The sequence below is a fragment of the Myotis brandtii genome, unplaced genomic scaffold (genome assembly GCF_000412655.1).
Source record: "Myotis brandtii unplaced genomic scaffold, ASM41265v1 scaffold455, whole genome shotgun sequence".
In the NCBI taxonomy this organism is placed as follows: Eukaryota; Metazoa; Chordata; class Mammalia; order Chiroptera; family Vespertilionidae; genus Myotis; species Myotis brandtii.
In genome coordinates, this window is record NW_005367384.1 from 2,565,613 (window position 1) to 2,584,372 (window position 18,760).

General features: G+C 48.3%; 1 protein-coding gene across 1 annotated transcript in view; it reads left to right on the forward strand.

Moving 5' to 3' along the window:
* The window catches only part of TMEM178B (transmembrane protein 178B), a 355,696-nt gene extending 337,561 nt beyond the window's left edge, over positions 1–18,135 (forward strand). The window contains exon 4 of the mRNA XM_005875016.2: positions 10,655–18,135. Within this exon, the coding sequence (XP_005875078.1) occupies positions 10,655–10,905 (251 nt within the window). The 3' untranslated portion in view covers positions 10,906–18,135. The remainder of the gene's footprint in view (positions 1–10,654) is intronic.
* The last annotated feature ends 625 nt before the right edge of the window (positions 18,136–18,760 follow it).

Sequence of the window (18,760 nt, forward strand, 5' to 3'; positions counted from 1 at the left end):
CAAAGTCAAGTTTCCTTCCATCACCACTGCCCCCCCACTACCCTCTTCTACCTGCCCCATCCCCCTTTCCCTCTGGTAATCACTATGCTGTTGTCTGTGTCTATGAGCTTTTTTGACATGCTGCATTCTTGATTCATTATCTTTCTAGAACTCTCCTTCCCACCCTATTTAGAAAGTTCATAGTTCCCCACAGACCACCCACCTCAGATATTTCCTACTTTTTATTCCATGAAGCATGAAACATCCAAGGTCAGGTGTGCAAAAGTGGAATGGGCCGGTAGTTACTTCCCCTGTGGGTTATTTTTGTGTGTGTGTGTGTGTGTGTGTTTTAATGAGGGCGTTGGAAGCAAGTATAGTGTATAGTTCTCAGATGTTTCTGAAGTCAAATACTTTGGCTTTACAGCAAAATGAAATAATTACTTGGGATGTATGCTTTAGGACCTTTTAGCAAATTACGTAACTTGAGATTACTATGGGAGTTATACAAGTTATATGCTATGCTATATATACATGTATTTATGTAATTTACATATATAATTATATGTATCTGTATAATCTCACAGCAACCTCAAGAGGCACAGAAGGTACAAAAATTGAGTCTTGGCTTGAATTGAGCACCTATGCCTGAATTAATCATCGTGATCATAGAGTGGCTTCCCCAGGAGAAAGAACGGTGGCATTGTTTTAGCAAAAGAAGAAAGAAGGGAACGTATACTGTGCAAACTAAAAATAATAAAAATCTAGCTCTCAGTCCATTATATAGTAGGTGCTTAATACAGGCGTATGGATAACTATGCATGCCACCTCTCTATTCCAGAGGACCAGGCCAGAACCTCTACAAAACCAGCAAAAGGTCCCCATCTCATGTTCCATAGGATTCCCACTCCTCTTGGGCTAGTGCCTTCTCTCCATCCTGGTTGAGCCACAGCCTTAGGAGTTTCTTCACAAACCCACCAATGTCATAATGCAGCCCCCACTGGACACTGTAACCTCCTTGAGCCTGAAAATAAATTGCATTACCAAGGAGGGTCTGTCTCAGATGCATATTCTGAGATTTTCCAATTTCCACGGTTCTGGTTGCAACAAAGTCCACAGAATGAAGAATCCTGAGTGAGCACTTTCTTTGTTGGGCGCAGTTGCTTCCTGGTGTAGTATCTACCTTGGCCGGGCGGGGAGAATGGAGCGGGCGATGGTAATGAAAGCAGCAGCCACGTTTTTTCTTGCCCTCCAGAACAATTTGTCTTTGCCCTCACTTCAAGCTTGAATTTCTAATATTATACCTTCCGTATAGAAAGCAATTTTAACTTCTCTAAGCCTTTTCACATTTATTATTATCGCTCTTCAAAGTAATCCTGCCGAGAGGGTATTATTCAGATGCCGAACTTTTGTAAAAATTAAAATGCCTCCTGAAATCCAAGGGACCCATTGAGACCCAGGTGGGTGTGTCCATGCGTGGGTGCACGGGCCTACTCACAAGTACGCTAACGCCTCCGCAATCACAGCCGGGAGGAAAAAGGAAGATGGGAGGACCAGGCATATGTACTTCATTCCCTCTAGGTTTCACTTCAAAGCCCCACAGCCTAGAAATCCATTTCTCCCGGTGATCTGGATTGAATGCTCAGTGCTGTGTATGATGCAAAAGGAGACACCACTGCAATATAGGTCCAGGAGAAAGTTACAGTCAGGGGTGGGGAACGTCTGGCCCTAGGGCCATATAAGGCCAGTGAAATCATTTGGTGTGGCCCTTCCAAGGCATTAGGGGTGAGTTAATTAAATGTTTCACCAGATACAGCAGGCTCATTTTTAAGTTGATAATTTTGTATGGCCCGTGAATGATGTTATAAATATCCAAATGGCCCTTGGCAGAAAAAAGGTTCTCCACCACTGGGTGAACACAAGCTAAAACAAGAGGTGTCCTTCATTCATGGTCAGGTGGCCTGTGGCAGACCATGGAAGTTCTAGGAATTCAGAACCAGTGCGGATTTTCTTGGGCTGGGCACACTCAGGAAAGGTTTCTTGGGAGACTAGACGTGGACTGGCCCACAGAGGAGACCTTCTAGGACAGCTCACAGGGGCTCTCTATAGACTAGAAGAGGAGGGCAATGCCAGACTCCAGTCAAAGAGACTGGACCACGGTGCTTTGACCTTAGTCAACTCCCATCATGGCAAAGCCTTTGAACCGCCAAGGCCCTCTTTCACTTGCTTGGCCCTTTAGATGTTTTCCCAAGTTTGTAAAGGCTCTATCTTTGGTATGGAGGCCACCAAAGCCACTGCTGTTGTGATTAAATCTAAACATACACCCAAGAGAATAAATGCATTGATTGGTCGTAAGTGGGAGCCAGCATAGATACATTGGTGAGGGCGACTAGATGAACAAAACACACATGAGATACCCAGTAGCTATTGCTCTATATGGCTCTGTTTAGATGCCTGTTGTAGCTACAGGGAGGCCATAATGTTCAGATTGAAATGTTGTGTTAATAGGATAATTATTATGTATTCACCTGTTGTATTTGATCGCTAGGTCTACCAACACAAAACACCACAGACTGCGTGGCTTAAACAAGAGAGATTTATTTTCTCACACTTCTGGAGGCTGGATGTCCAAGGTCGAGGTGCCAGCAGAGTTGTTTCCTCCGAGGCCTCTCCCCGTGGCTTGCAGATGAGCGCTGTCTTGCTGCCTCTTTGTGTGATCTTCCCTCTGCACATGCAGCTGGCTGGTGTCTCTTTGTATGTCCTAATCTCTTCTTCTTATAAAGACACCAGTCATATTGGATCAGGGCCTACCATAATGGCCTCATTTTAACTTAATTATCTCTTTTTAAAAAATAATGACTTTTAGAAAGAGAAGGAGAAAGAAACATCAGTGTGAGAGCTGAACATCTATAGGCTGACTTCCGCACACCCCCTACCCATGATCGAGCCCATACCCCGGGCATGTGCCCAAACTGGAAATCAAACCTGCATCCCTTTGGTGTACAGAAAGCATGTCAAACTCAAAGGCTAACACGGGCCAAATAAATGAGGCATGCAGCCCACAGGCCGTGAGTTTGACATGCTTGGTGTACAGGATGATTCCCAACCAACTGAGCCACAGGGCTTAATTACCTCTTTAACGGTCCTATCTCCAAATATAGTCATGCTGAGGCACTAGGGATTAGGGCTTCAGAACGAATTTTGCAAGGACACAATTCAATCCATGACACCTGTGTTTCCAGATTTGGTGACCACCCTGTAGATATGGAAAAACCATGGGATAAGTTCTATGATAGGACTCTGGAAGCGTTCACTTTAGAAACAATGCTAACCTGTGTGAATGGGCTAGTCCCTTTTGGTCCTTGAGTTAGGATGTTGCATCACTATGGCATAAGCCCGTGCAGACATAGGACAGCCTTGTAGCATGTAGACACAGCCTCGGAAACACAAATGCTGCTTTCCCAGGGGCATGATGACACTTATGCAGTGTCTCAACTTAGAGCGTTTGCAGAGTGTTCAGAATGATGGATGATCTGTCCTAACTCAGGGCCCCATCCCTTGCTATATGTTCTTTGGAGGCTGTCACCACCCCTGCCTCATCCCAGTGAACCCCTAAGGCACCTTGGAGGGAAAGCCTCATGTGACCTGCCTGTTGGCTGCTGCTGATGCAATGGTGTATAATTCAGCAGTCATTTATATGCCATGCAGGTCTGAGCAAAGCTGGAAAGTGCTCTCGGGAGCCAAATGCTACCGAGGCATTTAATCTAAGCGAAGGAAGGGTTTAGTAGACATCAGCTTTTGGGGATGCAGACACTGCTGGTGGAGGAGGAGAAATCCTTTCTCTGCTGACTTTGCTTGTTTCCAGTTTCAAAGGGGGAGGGACTGAAGAGGGAGTGTCTTAGGGAGGACACAGGCTGCTGCTTCTCAGAAGTCCCGGATTTGCACATCCACAAGGGGACAGACAGCTTTGCAGCCACCTATGGGTTCGGGTCAGAACAGGGGCCCTCTGGCCATATAGCAACAAGGCAACAGGGATACGCACATGTTCCTCATTTCCGAGAGCAGAAAATAATGTCACACAGGTAGATTTCCAGCCCTAGAAAGCTGCAGAAATTATACTCCAGCGAAGATTTGGGCACGACTTGGTCACTTAAGGAGAAGCTATTCGGCAAAACGCCTGTACACACAATATGTAAGTGCCCCGGATTCTTGCGAGAACCTTCACCAGGGCCTTGGTTGCCTAGGCGATGGCTTCTTGAATTAGTAAGAGCATTTCTGCTGCGGAGCCTGAGGCCTCGGTTCTGATGCCATTTCTCTGCAGGGTCCATTCGTGCAGGATTACTGCCCTGGCTGCTCTGACAGGCCCTGAAGTGGGTGGGGGCGTGTGGTGTCCCGCCCCTTCCTGTGGAAGCTGATAGGCAGCAACCACAGAGGAGGCCTGTCCTGTCCGTCTTACACCTGCACTGGGTGCCCAGGAGTGGGCTGAGGGGCGGGGGGGGGGCGGTTAACACCAGAACTCTGACTACCAGCTTAACCATATCTTGGTGCTGGGATGGATCCCTTACTGGTGGCTGATTGAGTGTTCCCTGGTGACATTTCAATGTTGCAAAAGAATTAGCTGCCCCCAAAACAATGCTACCATAGCCTGGCATTTCTTAACATTAGCAACACATCCCTGGATCCACGTATCTGTGCTCACACTGGGCTAAGGCATTATGGTTTCTTTTTTAAAAATATATTTTATTGATTTTTTACAGTGAGGAAGGGAGAGGGATAGAGAGTTAGAAACATCGATGAGAGAAGAACATCGATCAGCTGCCTCCTGCACATCTCCCACTGGGGATATGCCCACAACCAAGGTACATGCCCTTGACTGGAGTCGAACCTGGGACCCTTTGGTCCGCAGGCCGACGCCCTATCCACTGAGCCAAACTGGTCAGGGCAGGCATTATGGTTTCTTTAACTTGCAGGCTAAGGGTTCATTATGTCGCCATCACAGTGTCACCGGTTAGTGGAGAGCAGGGCTGTGCAGGAACCTGTGGGAAGGGAGACCAAAGTGTTCCACGTAGCCCAAGACACACCTGCCAACCCCCACCAACTCCCAGGCATCCTGGGATGGTTGATCCCCCTACTAGGCAAGCAAGATGAAAGAATAAAAGAAGTCAGGGACTTAAGGGAATCGGGGCTTGTGGGGATAGCATGGGGCATCTGTGGATAGCCAGGGAATACCTGGAGCATACTGTCCCTGGGGACTGGGGACACGTAATCACATAATATACGATTTCAGATAACCCTGTGACTCATGTGCTGGTAGCAGTTCCAGGCAGAGGACAGGGCGCGAAGGTGCCAGAAAGAGTGTGAGGGGGGCTTTCAACTCTGAAAAGACAAAAGGCGACTGAGAGGCCCTCCAGGGACAGAGCGGCATCTAGGGAGGTGGGACCAGTCCTGGGCCAGGACACAGCTTGGAAACCGAGGGCAGACATATCCAGGAAGGAGGAAGTTGTCAAACAGCCAAGAAGCTAAAACTAAGGGGAAAACTAGAATCTAATATTTGGCAACCAGTGAAACACTAATTAGAAATGGCAGCAGTGCGAAGGGGGTGGATGAGGAAGCTGGGTTTGGTGTTGGAACACGGAGCCGGCAGTCTGGGCATGAAAACCGTTTCCTCCCTCTCACCCTCACTCGAGCCTCAGCTGTGCCTGGCATGGAGGGGACAGGGCGGGCAGCAGCCCGAGACAGCGCAGAGCCCTCTCCTCCTCCAGACAGGTGCTGACAGGACACACTGAGAGGAGTGGCCAGGGTGGTCATGCAAGGAAGCGGGTGTCATGCTCGAACACTCAGAAGGAGCACTTAGGTTGACACAGTTCGTTATACCCGTTGGCCCTGCCTTTCCACTCACAGATGGACTTTGCAAGTAGGGACACTTGATGGGCCTGGAGGGCACTGTTCCCTCGATGGCAGGGAGTCTTATTAGCACAAGCTACACGGGGTGGTGCCATCTCTCCTAACTGGACTTCCTGAGCTCTGAGTTCATGCGAATACCCGTCCTGGCACAGAGCGGGTAATTATAATTAGATTTCATTTCTCACTCCAGGCAGCTGCAACTGAGGGCTGGGCTGAGTAGGAATCTGAGGCCCCTTCCAGAACCAGCAGGACCGAGGGTTGAGATTGCTTCACGCTTTCTGCCAAAGGTGTGGACTTGCCGCTAATGAATGCCATCGGACTTTGCTGTCCAAAGCATAGTTCTGTAATGACATACCTTGAGGTCCCCTTGCGAATGGACCAGGCCCGTGCCTCTCAAAAATGTTTAAATTACTGGACTCCTTTCTTCAGATGAAATTTCATGTGGAAACAGACCAAAGCAGGGCTATTCTGGGCCAGAGAGGAGAGAGGGCTGGGAGCTTCGTCTGCTCCCTCTTGCTCCCGAGACACCTCCATGGAACACAATTTGGGAGAAGAGGGCCAGGGAGGATCTCTCTGCGAGGGTGATATTTGAATTAAGAGCTAGTTGAAGGCCATTTCAGGCATGGGAACAGCAAGTGCAAAGGCCCTGGGGTGGGTACAAGTTGAGCTAGTTTCAGACACAGAGTGCTCTTTTGTGTGGCTAGAGTGCAGGGAATGGTCATGGGGGGTGGAGGTCAAGGTAAGAAAAGTAGGCAAGGTTCACTCAAGTAAAGCCATACAAGCAGGATTAGGAGTCTGGGTTTAATGCTGAGTGTGATAGGAAGCTATTTGGGGGAGGGGAGGCAAAAATAGAAGGCAGGACAGCCGTTATTTATCCCAGCAGTGATGTGAGAAATGACTGGGATGGCAGCAGTAAGCAGTTCAGAAGTTGGAGGTGCAGTGGTGTGTGGGCTCGCCTTCTCACCTCAGGCACAAGGACCCAGGACGACGGGCCTCTGAGGTAGAAGGAGACCAGGTGAGCATCCCGTCTGCTTATTGCCTGCAGAATTCCTGTTCCGCCTTCAAGTCCCTATTTCCCGGGGAAACCTTCCCCAGCTCAGCATGATGGTCCCTATCAAAGAGTTGCCTCTTACCATTTACTCCTGGGTATTGTGCCTCTTTCCCTAGACACCACTAGGTGCGGGAGGACCTCACGGTCATCTGCTCCCGCCCCCTGATCTTACTGATGAGTGGACTGAGGGTTCAGAGCTGCCGCTAAGCTCGACTCTCGATCCCCACTCTCGTGTTGTTTTCACTTCATCCACAACTTTTCACTCATGAATGCCCCGTGTTCCCAACTAGATTATAAGCTTTCTTTTCATCTTTTTATTTGCGATTTCATTAAAGATTTTCCTCTTCTTTGATCTCCCTCGCATCTAGCATAATGCCGGGCACAAACAGATGTTCACCAAATATGTGCTGGTTAGATGCTCTGCACATCATGGAGCTCACTACTGATGAATCTCCTGCTCCCTCCGCCCCATCACGGTTAGCCTGCCTCCCCACATGAGACCTGACAGCACTTAGCTGGGAATCCTCACTGCTGAGTCCCCCCCCCCCCCCCCTGTTCCTGCACCTGAGCACGCAGCAGAGCATGGCTCCGAAGGGAAGGGCCTGGGGCGGAGGTCTTTCCATGGAATTGTTATTCTAGGACTACAGTTAGTCTTGGAGTCTGGATATTAGGCCCAAACCCCAAACCAGGGGACGTTATTGAGAAGATGTGACTGCGCATTTCATGTTTGCCTTTCGTGGACCCTCACGTGTCTCTCATGAGAAATAAAAGGGCAGATTCTGAGGACCCAGCCCAGAGGTGAGGGTCTGCCATGGGGGGGACAGAGAGGAATTCATACTTGCCCAAAGGACCACTGTTCTCTGTGTGAATGGAAGGAGGTTGCATTTCCCAATGTTATAATATCTATTACCACCTGTTCACTGAGATATGTTTCCCAACAGAGGCATTTAAAGTCTGTATTCACCCCCCCTCACCCCCCCTGGGAACCCCAGTGAGGTGGTGGCAGCAGAGGGTAGGAAGTCTGCACCCCACACTCCCCAGTCAGTCACCAATCCATAGGTCAGAGGGGCGGGCTCAGCACCCTGGGCAGAAAGCTGGGGCAGGTGGGGTCCTTGCCTGCTATGTCCCTGTCTCCCCCACCATGTGTCAGAGCACCTTGTTGTTTTCATTGTCAAAACATGCCGCTAAGTAACAACGACAACACATTATTGGGACTCTGCCTTGTGCCTGCATGGATCCATTTCTCATTATTAACACACATTTCCAAACTGGAATTTATAAGTGCAAGAACTACAGAAAAATAGTAATCCTTGCTTGCAATGGAAAACAGTAGCAGATGTGGAAACTAACCCAACCTCTTCCAACTCTTCCTCATTGTCACACAGATTTCCTAACAAGTTGCACAGAAGGTTTCAAGGGCCATCTTTAGTGAGAACCCTAAAAGGTTCCTCCTCACCTATGGAAACACTGACAAGCGCTAATAAACAAAAGAAATGTTAAAAGGTTTGAAAGTCTCAGAACAGGAACTTACGGCAGGAAGATCCTCCAATGAACTGCATTAACATAGCAACAAGGTGTATGTTATCAACCGATAGGGCCGTTTCCATTTGGCAATTAGTCCCCCTGGACCTAATCTCTTCTTTCTTGATTTATCAACCACATCTGTGCGTCACCCCTGACGCCTCGCTTGAAGTTGCCCCTCCAAAGCTATCATTCACTCAGCAGTCATTCCCTCACCCTGCTCCCCTCTTGCAGCCCTCTCCGCCCTTTTCACTGATGACTGCAGTGGCCCCTGACTGGTCTCTGCACCTGAACGGCGTTAGAGCTAGGACTTTGTTCCCCAGGGGGAACTATTTTCTTACTCCAAAATGTCATTTTCATCATCACTTCCCCTAGAATCTATGGGATGGCCCATTTTTCCACTCCCTTACTAATTGTGGAGCTGGTGGTAGTTTTCTAAACGAAGCAAAACAAAAACAAATAAATAAAACTTTGCTAACTTGATAGATGATGCTCTGTGACTATGCTTTTAATTTTCAATTCTTTGGTTGTTGGTAAAACTGAGCACTTTTCACATTTATTGCCCATTTGTATTTCTTCCTCTGTGCTCTTGACCATTAAGTTTCATCTTTGTCCAATAAAACTTTTTCCCTAACCCAGTGGTTCCAAAGTGTGGTCAGCATCAGCATCCCCCCAAGAACGTGTTAAGATGCAGATTCTCCAGCCTAGACCGACTGAGCCAGACACTGTGGGGGTGGGACTTAGCAATAGCTTTAACAAGCCCTCCAGACTACCCCACCCCAGACTGGGCGAGACAGAATTCATCTCGCACCCAGGTGCACAACAGAGGGGCCCTGTGATGCGTCCTGACTTGCGAGACACCAGTCTTAAACAGCACAGAGGATAAGACTGCAAACTCTGGAACTGGCCTGCCCGAGTTCGTAGTCTGGCTCTGCGGGTACTAGCTGCGTGGTCTCAGGAAAATGGTTTAAGTTCTCTGGGTCTCAATTTCCTCAATCAGTAAAATGGGGAAAATAATATAACCTGCCTTAAGGATTTGTTTTGAAACTTAAAGGGTCAGGACCGGTGCAGCACTTAGCACAGCCCCTAGCATGCAATGCTTAGTAACGTTAGGTATGATTGGTGCCACTCTGGCCGGGTGCATTATCGCAAGGTCATGGGCCTGAGGGCTGTAAGAAACTTGGCCATCGGGAGGCAAGAGGTCTAAGTAAGTATAAGCATAATGCACCTCTCTTGTTCCTGACCCCTAAAAAATATCCCTCTCCCTCTGTCTTCCATCGACCCAACCCAGCCATTCCAAACTTCAGACCACGGTCCCACCAGGGGTGAGAGAAGAAACACAAGATACAGGAGATACTGAGAAAAGCTCTTGAACTCATTTTAGCTACAGCAAGTATCGCTATTGGTTAAAAATGGGTGTGTAATTCTATAGCATTCTATAACATCCCATTTCTTTTGGCAGTCTTCCCATTGGTTAGAGTAATATTTTTTTAAAGGGGGAGGTCCCAACATTAAGTAAGTGTTTGAAATGCCTCAGAAGGCAAGGTTAGAAGAGGTAACATATGCAAACCAGACTATGGCTCTTCATGGTGAGAAGTTGTGGACAGACTTCCCCGAGGTCGTTGGTTTACGGCTACAGGATCAGTGTGCCCTGGGGAGCACTTTGGGGACCGTTATCCTACAAGAAACGGGAAAGGGTTTCCAGGATTTGGCTGACCTGTTGGTGATTGGATTCAAGGAAAACCCAATATTTTAGTAAGACATTATTTATAGAAAGAAAAGAATAAAAATATTTTTCTCTTTAAAGAAGTAGCAAATGGGGTGTTTTCTTCTGTGTCTCCAAAGACAGTGTATTTTTAAATGCTTCAGAAACATGAACTGAATGCTCTCTGCCTCACTCCCCCTTCCACAAAACTCTACCGTGGTATTATTTAGTATTTTTGCAAAGGAGGTGCTTCTGGAATTTATCCAACACTGGTCAATTATTGGGGAGCAAAGAAGCTTCAATCCCTTAATAGTATTCTCTTCTCCATGAATATTTCCCAATATTAAACTTGTTACCTGAACCTTTTCTTTTTTTTCTTGCTCAAGAAAACTGAAACTGTAATAATCCTCACTTCTCTCTTTCTCTTTCTCTCTCCCTCTCCTCTTCCCTTTCCTTCTCCATTCCTCCCACCCCCTATTTCTTCCCTTGTCCTTCAGGAACCTTCTGCATCATATCACTGTGCACCTGTGTGGCCGGGATCAACTTTGAGCTGTCACGCTACCCTCGCTACCTGTATGGACTCCCCGATGACATCAGCCATGGCTATGGATGGTCCATGTTCTGTGCGTGGGGGGGCCTGGGCCTCACACTCATCTCGGGGTTCTTCTGTACCTTGGCCCCTTCTGTCCAACCTGTCCCGAGGACCAACTGCCCTAAATCCAGACCCGAGAATGGGACAGTGTGCTAAAAAACAAACCCATACACATATATATATATAAATATATATATAATATACATATATAAAACAAAGCTAAATCCCGATGAGGCCAGTGCCAAGGCAGAGTGGAGGTGGCTCAGGCACCGCATCTCGTCGGACGTTGTGTGTGTTGCCTCATCGCCGAGATGGGGAAGGCGTTCCCACCACGTGGCTCTTCCATCAATTCTTAACTTTTGGTTCCATGTTCCCTGGAGACAGAGTGAACATCACCACTCGAGACAGCATCCCAATCCCCGTCTCTCATGAGGATGGGGTGGTGGGCTGGGCAGGGACAGTGCCAGGGGGCTGGAGAGACACCGATATAGGGAAGGAAGTGCCACCCACCAGGCCAGTCACCCCCACACTGATCATATCACAGAGAAGCAACACCCTTATTCACAGAATGTCACCAAACCTTCAAGGCTGTGGCAGAACCACTCCTCCTGCTCTTCCTGTCCTGGTTCCCTCTGGCCCACCAGTGACACATCAGAAGTGGAGGAGAGAACAAAGCAAGAAGGGAGTTTTCTCTTTGCTGCCAAACTTTTGGACAAAGTTCTAGAGGTGGGAAGGGGGAGAGAACAACCTGCTGAGAGGCAAGATCTGCATCAATGAAAGGACACTTCAGCGGATGCTCAGAAAACCCAGTCTTACCTTCCAGCTGCCTTACACCGCGTTCAATAAGAGGCCGCCTTGCCCCGACCCCACCTGCACTCCCTGGGCAGCCGGAGCCTTGGAGTGATGCTGTGATGTGTGTGTGTGTGTGTGTGTGTGTGTGTGTGTGTGTGTGTGAGAAACTACTTTGGGTGGTTCCCTTTCTTCCTTTTCACCTTTTAAAATGGAAATACTGCATTCTGACTGTTGTCTCTCTGTCCATTGGGATGGTTTCAGGGCCCAGCATGGAGGCCCAGAGGCCAGGAAGACAATGAGGGGCAGGCCCAAGTGGGTGCCAGTTCTGCAGCTTCTGGTCCCTAGAGTGTGTGTGCGGTGGATGTTTGCTGAGTGCGGGTTTTATCGTGTGTGTTGCATTTTTCTATTATTTTTAGTGCAGCTGAAATTCCCAGAGGGCAGAACCGAGAACACCACCACTGGGCCGAGGACCCTGTGTGTCTTCACAGCCCGGTTCTTGGACACCCCAGGCTCTAGTCCCCTCATTTCAGAAGTTCACCACTCAGCTGGTCACAAGAGCTATGAGCAAAGAGGGGGACACAGTTCGAGAGGGAGGAGGAATGTGCCCTCCGCTGCTGTTGCACAAGTCTGTCCACCAAACAAGACCGTTTGCTCCCCAGCCAGGGAGCTGTCCTTCGTCACTGGACATCTACCACTTCCCTCACGGCGACTTCTGTACAGATGAAAGCAAATGGGTCACGTGGCAGGGAGAGCACCTCCATGTCCCACGTGCTCCAGTTTGTATGATATTGTGTAAATTAATGGAGAACTCTTGACTCTTCCCAACCTTTTCCTTTCCCTCTTGATAGTCAAGGCCATGAATCCCCACATAGCTGTCATGGTGGCCAGCACCCAAGCAGAGGTGGCCTAAATCCAGCCGGTGTCTCAGGCTCACTTGAGCCCATTGGCATACTGCAGATGATGGGCTACAAAGTCAGCTGTAGGGGCAGGTGTCTGCCAGATGGAGTGGGTAGGAGCAGCTGGCAGCCTCCTCAGTGACCCTGCTGGGGCGGAGCAGCTCTGGGGAGTCCAGGAGAGTGTCCCCGAGCTCTGCAGCCGTGGGTCAGCTATGCAGCTGAGAATTCAGTTGCTTCAGAAATAAATATGCTTTGGGAACTTTGCCAACCACTGAGCAGCCTTCCTTCCCACCCAGGCCCTCTGTTTCATCTATCTTCCTCCACCTTTTCTCACCTACTAATCACTTAGCATCTGCCTCTCCCATCCGCCAGGCTGCTAGTCTTGCCTGTCTCCTCATCTGCTCTTTCTGACTGTGTGTGTGTGTAACTCACATCCGGATAGGACATGTGGTGTGCATGGATGGGCCTGAACGTGGGTCTCTGGATGTGTGTATCCCTCTGGTGCATTTGTGTATGTTTGTGCCAATATGTACCTGACACAGGTGTGGGTGTGCTCTTCAAACTTCCTTGCCAGCAACACTGATCAGCTTCTGCAAAAGGTCCTGGGTGTGAGTGCCCTGTGCATGGGCGTGTTGGGCAATGAGGGGTGAGGGGTGTAGCGGGAAATGCTGTTAATTTCCAACTCAGCTTCTAAGGATTATTTCTAAAACAGAGGATTTGTTCTATAAGAAGGGAAATAATTTTCAGGAAAATTCAGCTTTCAATTGTACAGAAAATTGTTTAAATTTTTTCTTTGAAAAGTTGTATTTCCCTCTTAAGGGGAAGGGCATACTTGGGCTTGAGGAAAAGTGAGGAGAAGTATCTCAGATTGAGAGGCCATTGTCTTCCTTCCAAGTGTCTTGAATGGGCTCCGCCGAGCAGGGAATGAATGACAGGTATCCATGAGTGTCCATTTGGGGCAGGTGGCTTTTGTGTGACCCGACCCAAGTTCCAGATGTTTTCTAGTTGCAGGAAATCGGGGAAAGAACCCAAAAGGGGCAATTTTCTATCAATCATTTAAACTTTTCTTTAGTAACCATGTTTGAGGATGCTGCCTCACAGACCCATCACTATGTATACCCTCCTTTTTTTATGCCATGCTTGCCGAAACTAGATCACCCACTCTCTCAAGTACTAATCTTTATGAGAGACCATTAACACAGCTTACTACCTCCTTCTGAAACCTTCCTGAAATGTTAGGAGGACTCCTGGGAAAAAAGAACCATCTGGGCTCAAGTTACCAGCAGCAGCGTAGGAGCTTTGAGCTGCTGTTTTGGTGATGGGGCCAGATAGGTACAGACACACACACACTCTGAGGTCTGATCCTGCTTGGGGCCCAGAAAGTGCCCAGCCATGTGGCCAGGATCAAAGCCTTGCACAGATAGCAGGTCCTGGCCAATGGGAGAACTTCCCAGTTGACCAGCATGGAAGCTTGAGTCCAGATTAAAACATGCTGCTCCAAGCAGTTGCTGAAGCTTCGTGGTGTGAGGTGGCTGAGGAAGAAGAGAAGGAAGAAAGGGAGGAGAAAGAAGGGGGCACCTTGACCGTAAGACTCTTTAAGTCAGATTCTGCTAACTCCATATCAATGCAGAACCCAACCTTCTGAGGGATTTAGGGTCCACAACTTCACTAAAGCCCCAGCCCCCAGTCCAGGTCAAGTTCATATTCCTCACACGTGTGCATGCAAGGCCTATGACCTTGTGTGTGTTTTGAGCTCCATGCACATCAACCTGGAGCATGGGGGCCACTTCAGCTTTTATTTTCTTCCTTACCCTATGAGTTTGAGGGGTCAAGAAAGTGGGGTGTCTGCCTGGAAAGAGGTCCTATTTCTTTCTCTCCCCATTTTGGCAGTTATGGTTCCTTTTATTTCCTGTTCCTCTCTCCACCCACTGGTACTTTCCTTCTGCATTAACGTTGGTCAATTAAAATAGTTAAGGAATTTGTCTCTAGAGGGGCTCATACTCTCCAAGCAGCCCCTTCCTTGTATGTTGTGGCTCTAGGTTTTATAAGGAGGTCTGTGGCTCCTGGGCATCAAAGTACAAAACATTCTAACATGTGCTTGTTCCAGCTTTACCCTTAGCCTTTCAACAGCTCTACCCTTTCAGCTTCAGGGATCATGAAGTCACCAAGACTCAACAACTCCACCAAATCAAGACCACACATCCATAGGCAGCACCCTGGGCCCTGTGGCCACTTTGGTATATTCTCTTGCTGAGGATAAGGGAAGAAGATAGTCCAAGGCTCTACATCTTAATATTTATCCACAGTCAAAGGAGGCCTAGAATGAAGCCATCACATTTTTTTTTGTGTGCTGAGTTAGTGGGAGGATATGCTGCTTTGGTCTCCGAAGCTGCCCACCCAAGTCAGATGCAGAATAATGAAATTGAGTCCATCACCCAGAGACATCTAGAATTGACTCTGTCTCCACCTGGCCTATTCTGAGAGCACTAATCAACTGTTTTCAAGTATCTTGGGAGAAGGAGTGGGAAAAAATACACTCTGGTCATCTTTGGTGTGGTTTAGGGGAGATTCTTGGTTGATTCTTATAGCTAAGGTGAAGCCAACTTTCTGAAAGTTGGGACCAGCCACCCCAGAGTACATATCTACCCCTTTCCAGGGAAATATGATGAATCATCGTGAGAGGTGATTTCATCACAGATAAAACTATTTGGTGCATACCAGCCAGGTTGACTTCTGTGCTGTCTTCCAGCTGGTATACAATTGAGTAAGGGGGCCAGTGTCTAAACAAGTCTACCTAAGCTGATGGACACAAACGGTTCTGGTGTCTCTCAAGGCAGTCAACTTGGTGGGCGGTGTTTGCCCTCTTTCTGTTGATGCTGCCATGGTGCAAAATGTTTCCTAAACATTATTGTTAGTTCTTAGACTGCATTATTATTGGCTATTTAATCTCCCCCACCCACCCCCCAAATAGTATTGCTCACTGTAGAAAATTATAAAAATGGAAAGATTGTTCATAATTCCATTGCTCACAAGGGTCATAGCCCCAACACATCCCAGTCAGTGGTTGCCTCTGGTTTGGAAGTTGGGGCTAGGAGGGTAGTCCATGGTCGCAGAACCACGCTGGTCTGTGTGGAATTGACCTCGTCTGTGTTCATAGCAGCAAGAGCACAAGGCTCTGAGCCACCAAAGATAGCAAATAGGCCTTTGACAAAGCTCAATACCAGAGCTTAGTGGCAGGCTTGGAACAGAGCTAAAAGCTCCTACTTTGGGGTGTTTTTTTTTCTTTCTCTCTCTTTCTCTCTTTTTGAGTGCCATCTCAATCTAATTCTAGGTGTAAGAGCACTGAAGCTAGAGTAACTCAGTAATTAGGCTACACTTGCATAACTCAGTTACTGTAAACTTCATTTCAGCTCTGCACTAAAATGATTTGTGACTCTGGGCACTGTGTCTTCTCCATACTTGAATTTCCTCGTCCACAAAATGAGGACAGTGATAACACTTTACCTCATGGTACATTAAGGGTGACAAAGACACTGCAAAGTGATTTGCAAACATGAGGTGTCACATAAATTATGCACCGTTCGAATTGCCCTGCGGCAGCAGGGTCCCCGCTTGCTGCTGAAAGGATAATGTAGAGTGAGAAGTCATCTTGGCTGCTTGTCCACGTAAGCACATGGGAATTTACTCCATCATTCAGGTCCTTCAGAGACATTGGCTCCCTAATCAACCCATTCCTAGGCGTTCTTCCTTTTGCCCAAAGCCAATTTTGCAAAAGACATCCTTAATCCCTCTTGCTTATGCCCAGAGGTGACAGAATGAGTAACCCATATGGAGCAAACAGCATATATGAGCTAAAACAGCGAACTGTTAACCAAGGCACAGGTCAATGCCTTGTTTTCTTCTTTACTATCCTCCTAACGTTACTTCTAGCTGTACATGCCTTTGTGGTGGGAGAAGACCAGATTCTAAAACATTTTAACGATCTGTTCAGTTTAAGATTGGGAACAAGGTTAAGGAACTGGGGTCTCTCTCTCTTGTCAGTTGGTGGAGCTGAAGGCATCAGCAGAAGCGCATGGGTTCTTATAGGAATTCCTTTGGGTGGTGCCTCCACTGGGGAGTCTCTGGGTAGAATCTGGAAAAACTGAACCTTAGGTTCTACACAAGGAAAGAATGAATTTCCGGGAGGGTTTGTAAACTCTGCTTTGCAGGCAATAAGGTTTTGGTGTTATTGTGAGACGTTCTCTAAGAGATGGCCATGTCATTGCTCCCTAGATGGATGGAGCCCCACCAGGAAGGGGATGGAGCCCCACCAACTATAGCGGGTGTTTGTTCACTATTGAGAACCAGAGAGCTGGGTGTGAGCTTGGGGGTGGCACGGCAGGAGCTCACACCTGGCCTCCCTTTGACAGACACCGACCTCAGCCATCGCAACTCCTCTTCATTTCCAGGGCCTGGGTGTTGCTCCTTGGGGAACCCTGTGTCCCTGTGTCCTCTCCTGCCTCCCATGTCTCCCTCTGGTTAAGCCTCTCCCTTCCTTTCCTGGTCACCTGTAGGCCCTCTCCAGCCTGGATGGATCAGGGTGTCTGTGTTGTGAATGGGATGATGCCTTTCTCGTGGAGAGCTCTCACTAACTCATTCTCATACTCCTGTCCTGTTTCCACCCCTGGTGGGTCTGCTTTGCTATTCAAGACTATCTGTAAAAATGTACAAATAAAAGTGGAAATTTAACATAAGGGGGAGGGGCTTGAGACTAAACGAATGCATTGATGTAGTCCTCCGTTTTCTGAGGACTTGTGTGGCTGTCCCAGAATCCTGACTGGGTGGGGATAGAAGGGAGGGAAGCCATGGGCATAGGACTTTTTTCTGGTCGTTTCTCTGACGGTCCCTAGCGTCTGCTCGTAACTCTCTGTTCCAAAGGGTTTTGCCTTTAAAGTAAACTGTATTTTCCAAAAGTGAAAGCAAGTCCATAAGGTCCTAAGTGTGAAGGTGACCGTGAAGATCAGCACAGAGACCTGATCCTGGGGTCCCACGAGCAGCTTTGTCGCGGGCTTGCTCGAGGCCTCAGGCACGTCTTGTTACCTCACCACGTCTCCGTGTCCTCCCAGCCAAACGGGGAGCAGGGGGGCTCCTGGGCACCAAGTCTCCTTGGCCATCCTGCCGTTCATTTTAGAGAGGCCTCGAGCCCACACAGGTGCGTGCTTACGTCACGGAGGTACCTGTGGAGAGTTCCTCCCTGCTGCTCTCGCCTCACTTCCGGTCCTCGGAAGGTAACCTCAAGTTCACGGACAGCTTGCGCTCAGAGTCCAAAGCCTTCGATCTACCTTTCATTCTCAGATGCCTTCCCCCCGACTTTGACCATTTCATTTACTCTTGTTACGGACAGAGCTTTGCTGTGCTGGGGTAGGAGGAAGACTGTCAAAGGACATGATGCATGTGAATTGCTTTGTAATCTGTGACTCACCACACAGACCTGGCTTGTGGTGTCAGGAGTGGGGGTCTGGCTAAGGGATGCTGCCAAATCAGAACGAAGAAATCCCAGGCAGGTGGTGGGGTCAAGGCAGTGGGCCGCAGAGGGGGGTGGCGGTGGGATTAAGATTAAAAAAGAACCTTTTGAAGGGAAAATGGCAGGATCACAGAGCATCCTCAGCATGGCAGCAGAGAAGGAACCCCAAAAGGCAGGAAGGGCACCCTGAAGTACGAAGAAGTAGGAAAGAGCAGTGTGGGTGACCTTATAACACAGAGCTGCCTCCCCCCAGGACTGAGGAGACTAGTGCCCCGGGAGCGGGGTTCACACTAGGCTTGGCCAGGACCTAACCCCTCTCGCTCCCGTGCCTTCTTCCCAAACCTTCCTCTTCTCTGAAGGTCCACGTGATCATCCCTGGGACCAGCGTCAGGAAGGCAGTTTAATCCAGTGCGTCTCGCAGAGATACAATGTAAGCCACATATGCAATTCAAATATCATTCAAGTAGCGATCAAAATACTAGGCCCATTTTTCAAAGTCCAGAGAAACAGGTGAAATTAATTTTAACACAGATTTTAACCCAGCATGTCAAAACTGTTATTATTTTAACATGGAATCAATATAAAAAACTTACTAAAGTATGGTATTTTTTTTTTCCGAATGAAGCCTTCGAAATCTAATATGAATTTTATTCTTAGAAAACACCTTATTTTGGATCAGCCACATTTCTAGTGCTCAGTAACCCCATGTGGCTACTGGCTACCACACAGGACAGCGAAGATTTACTCTTTGTCATGAGACTGAAGGCGGTGGGTTGGGGGGGGGGGGGGGGGGGGGGGGGGGGGGTGGGTTCTGGCTGTG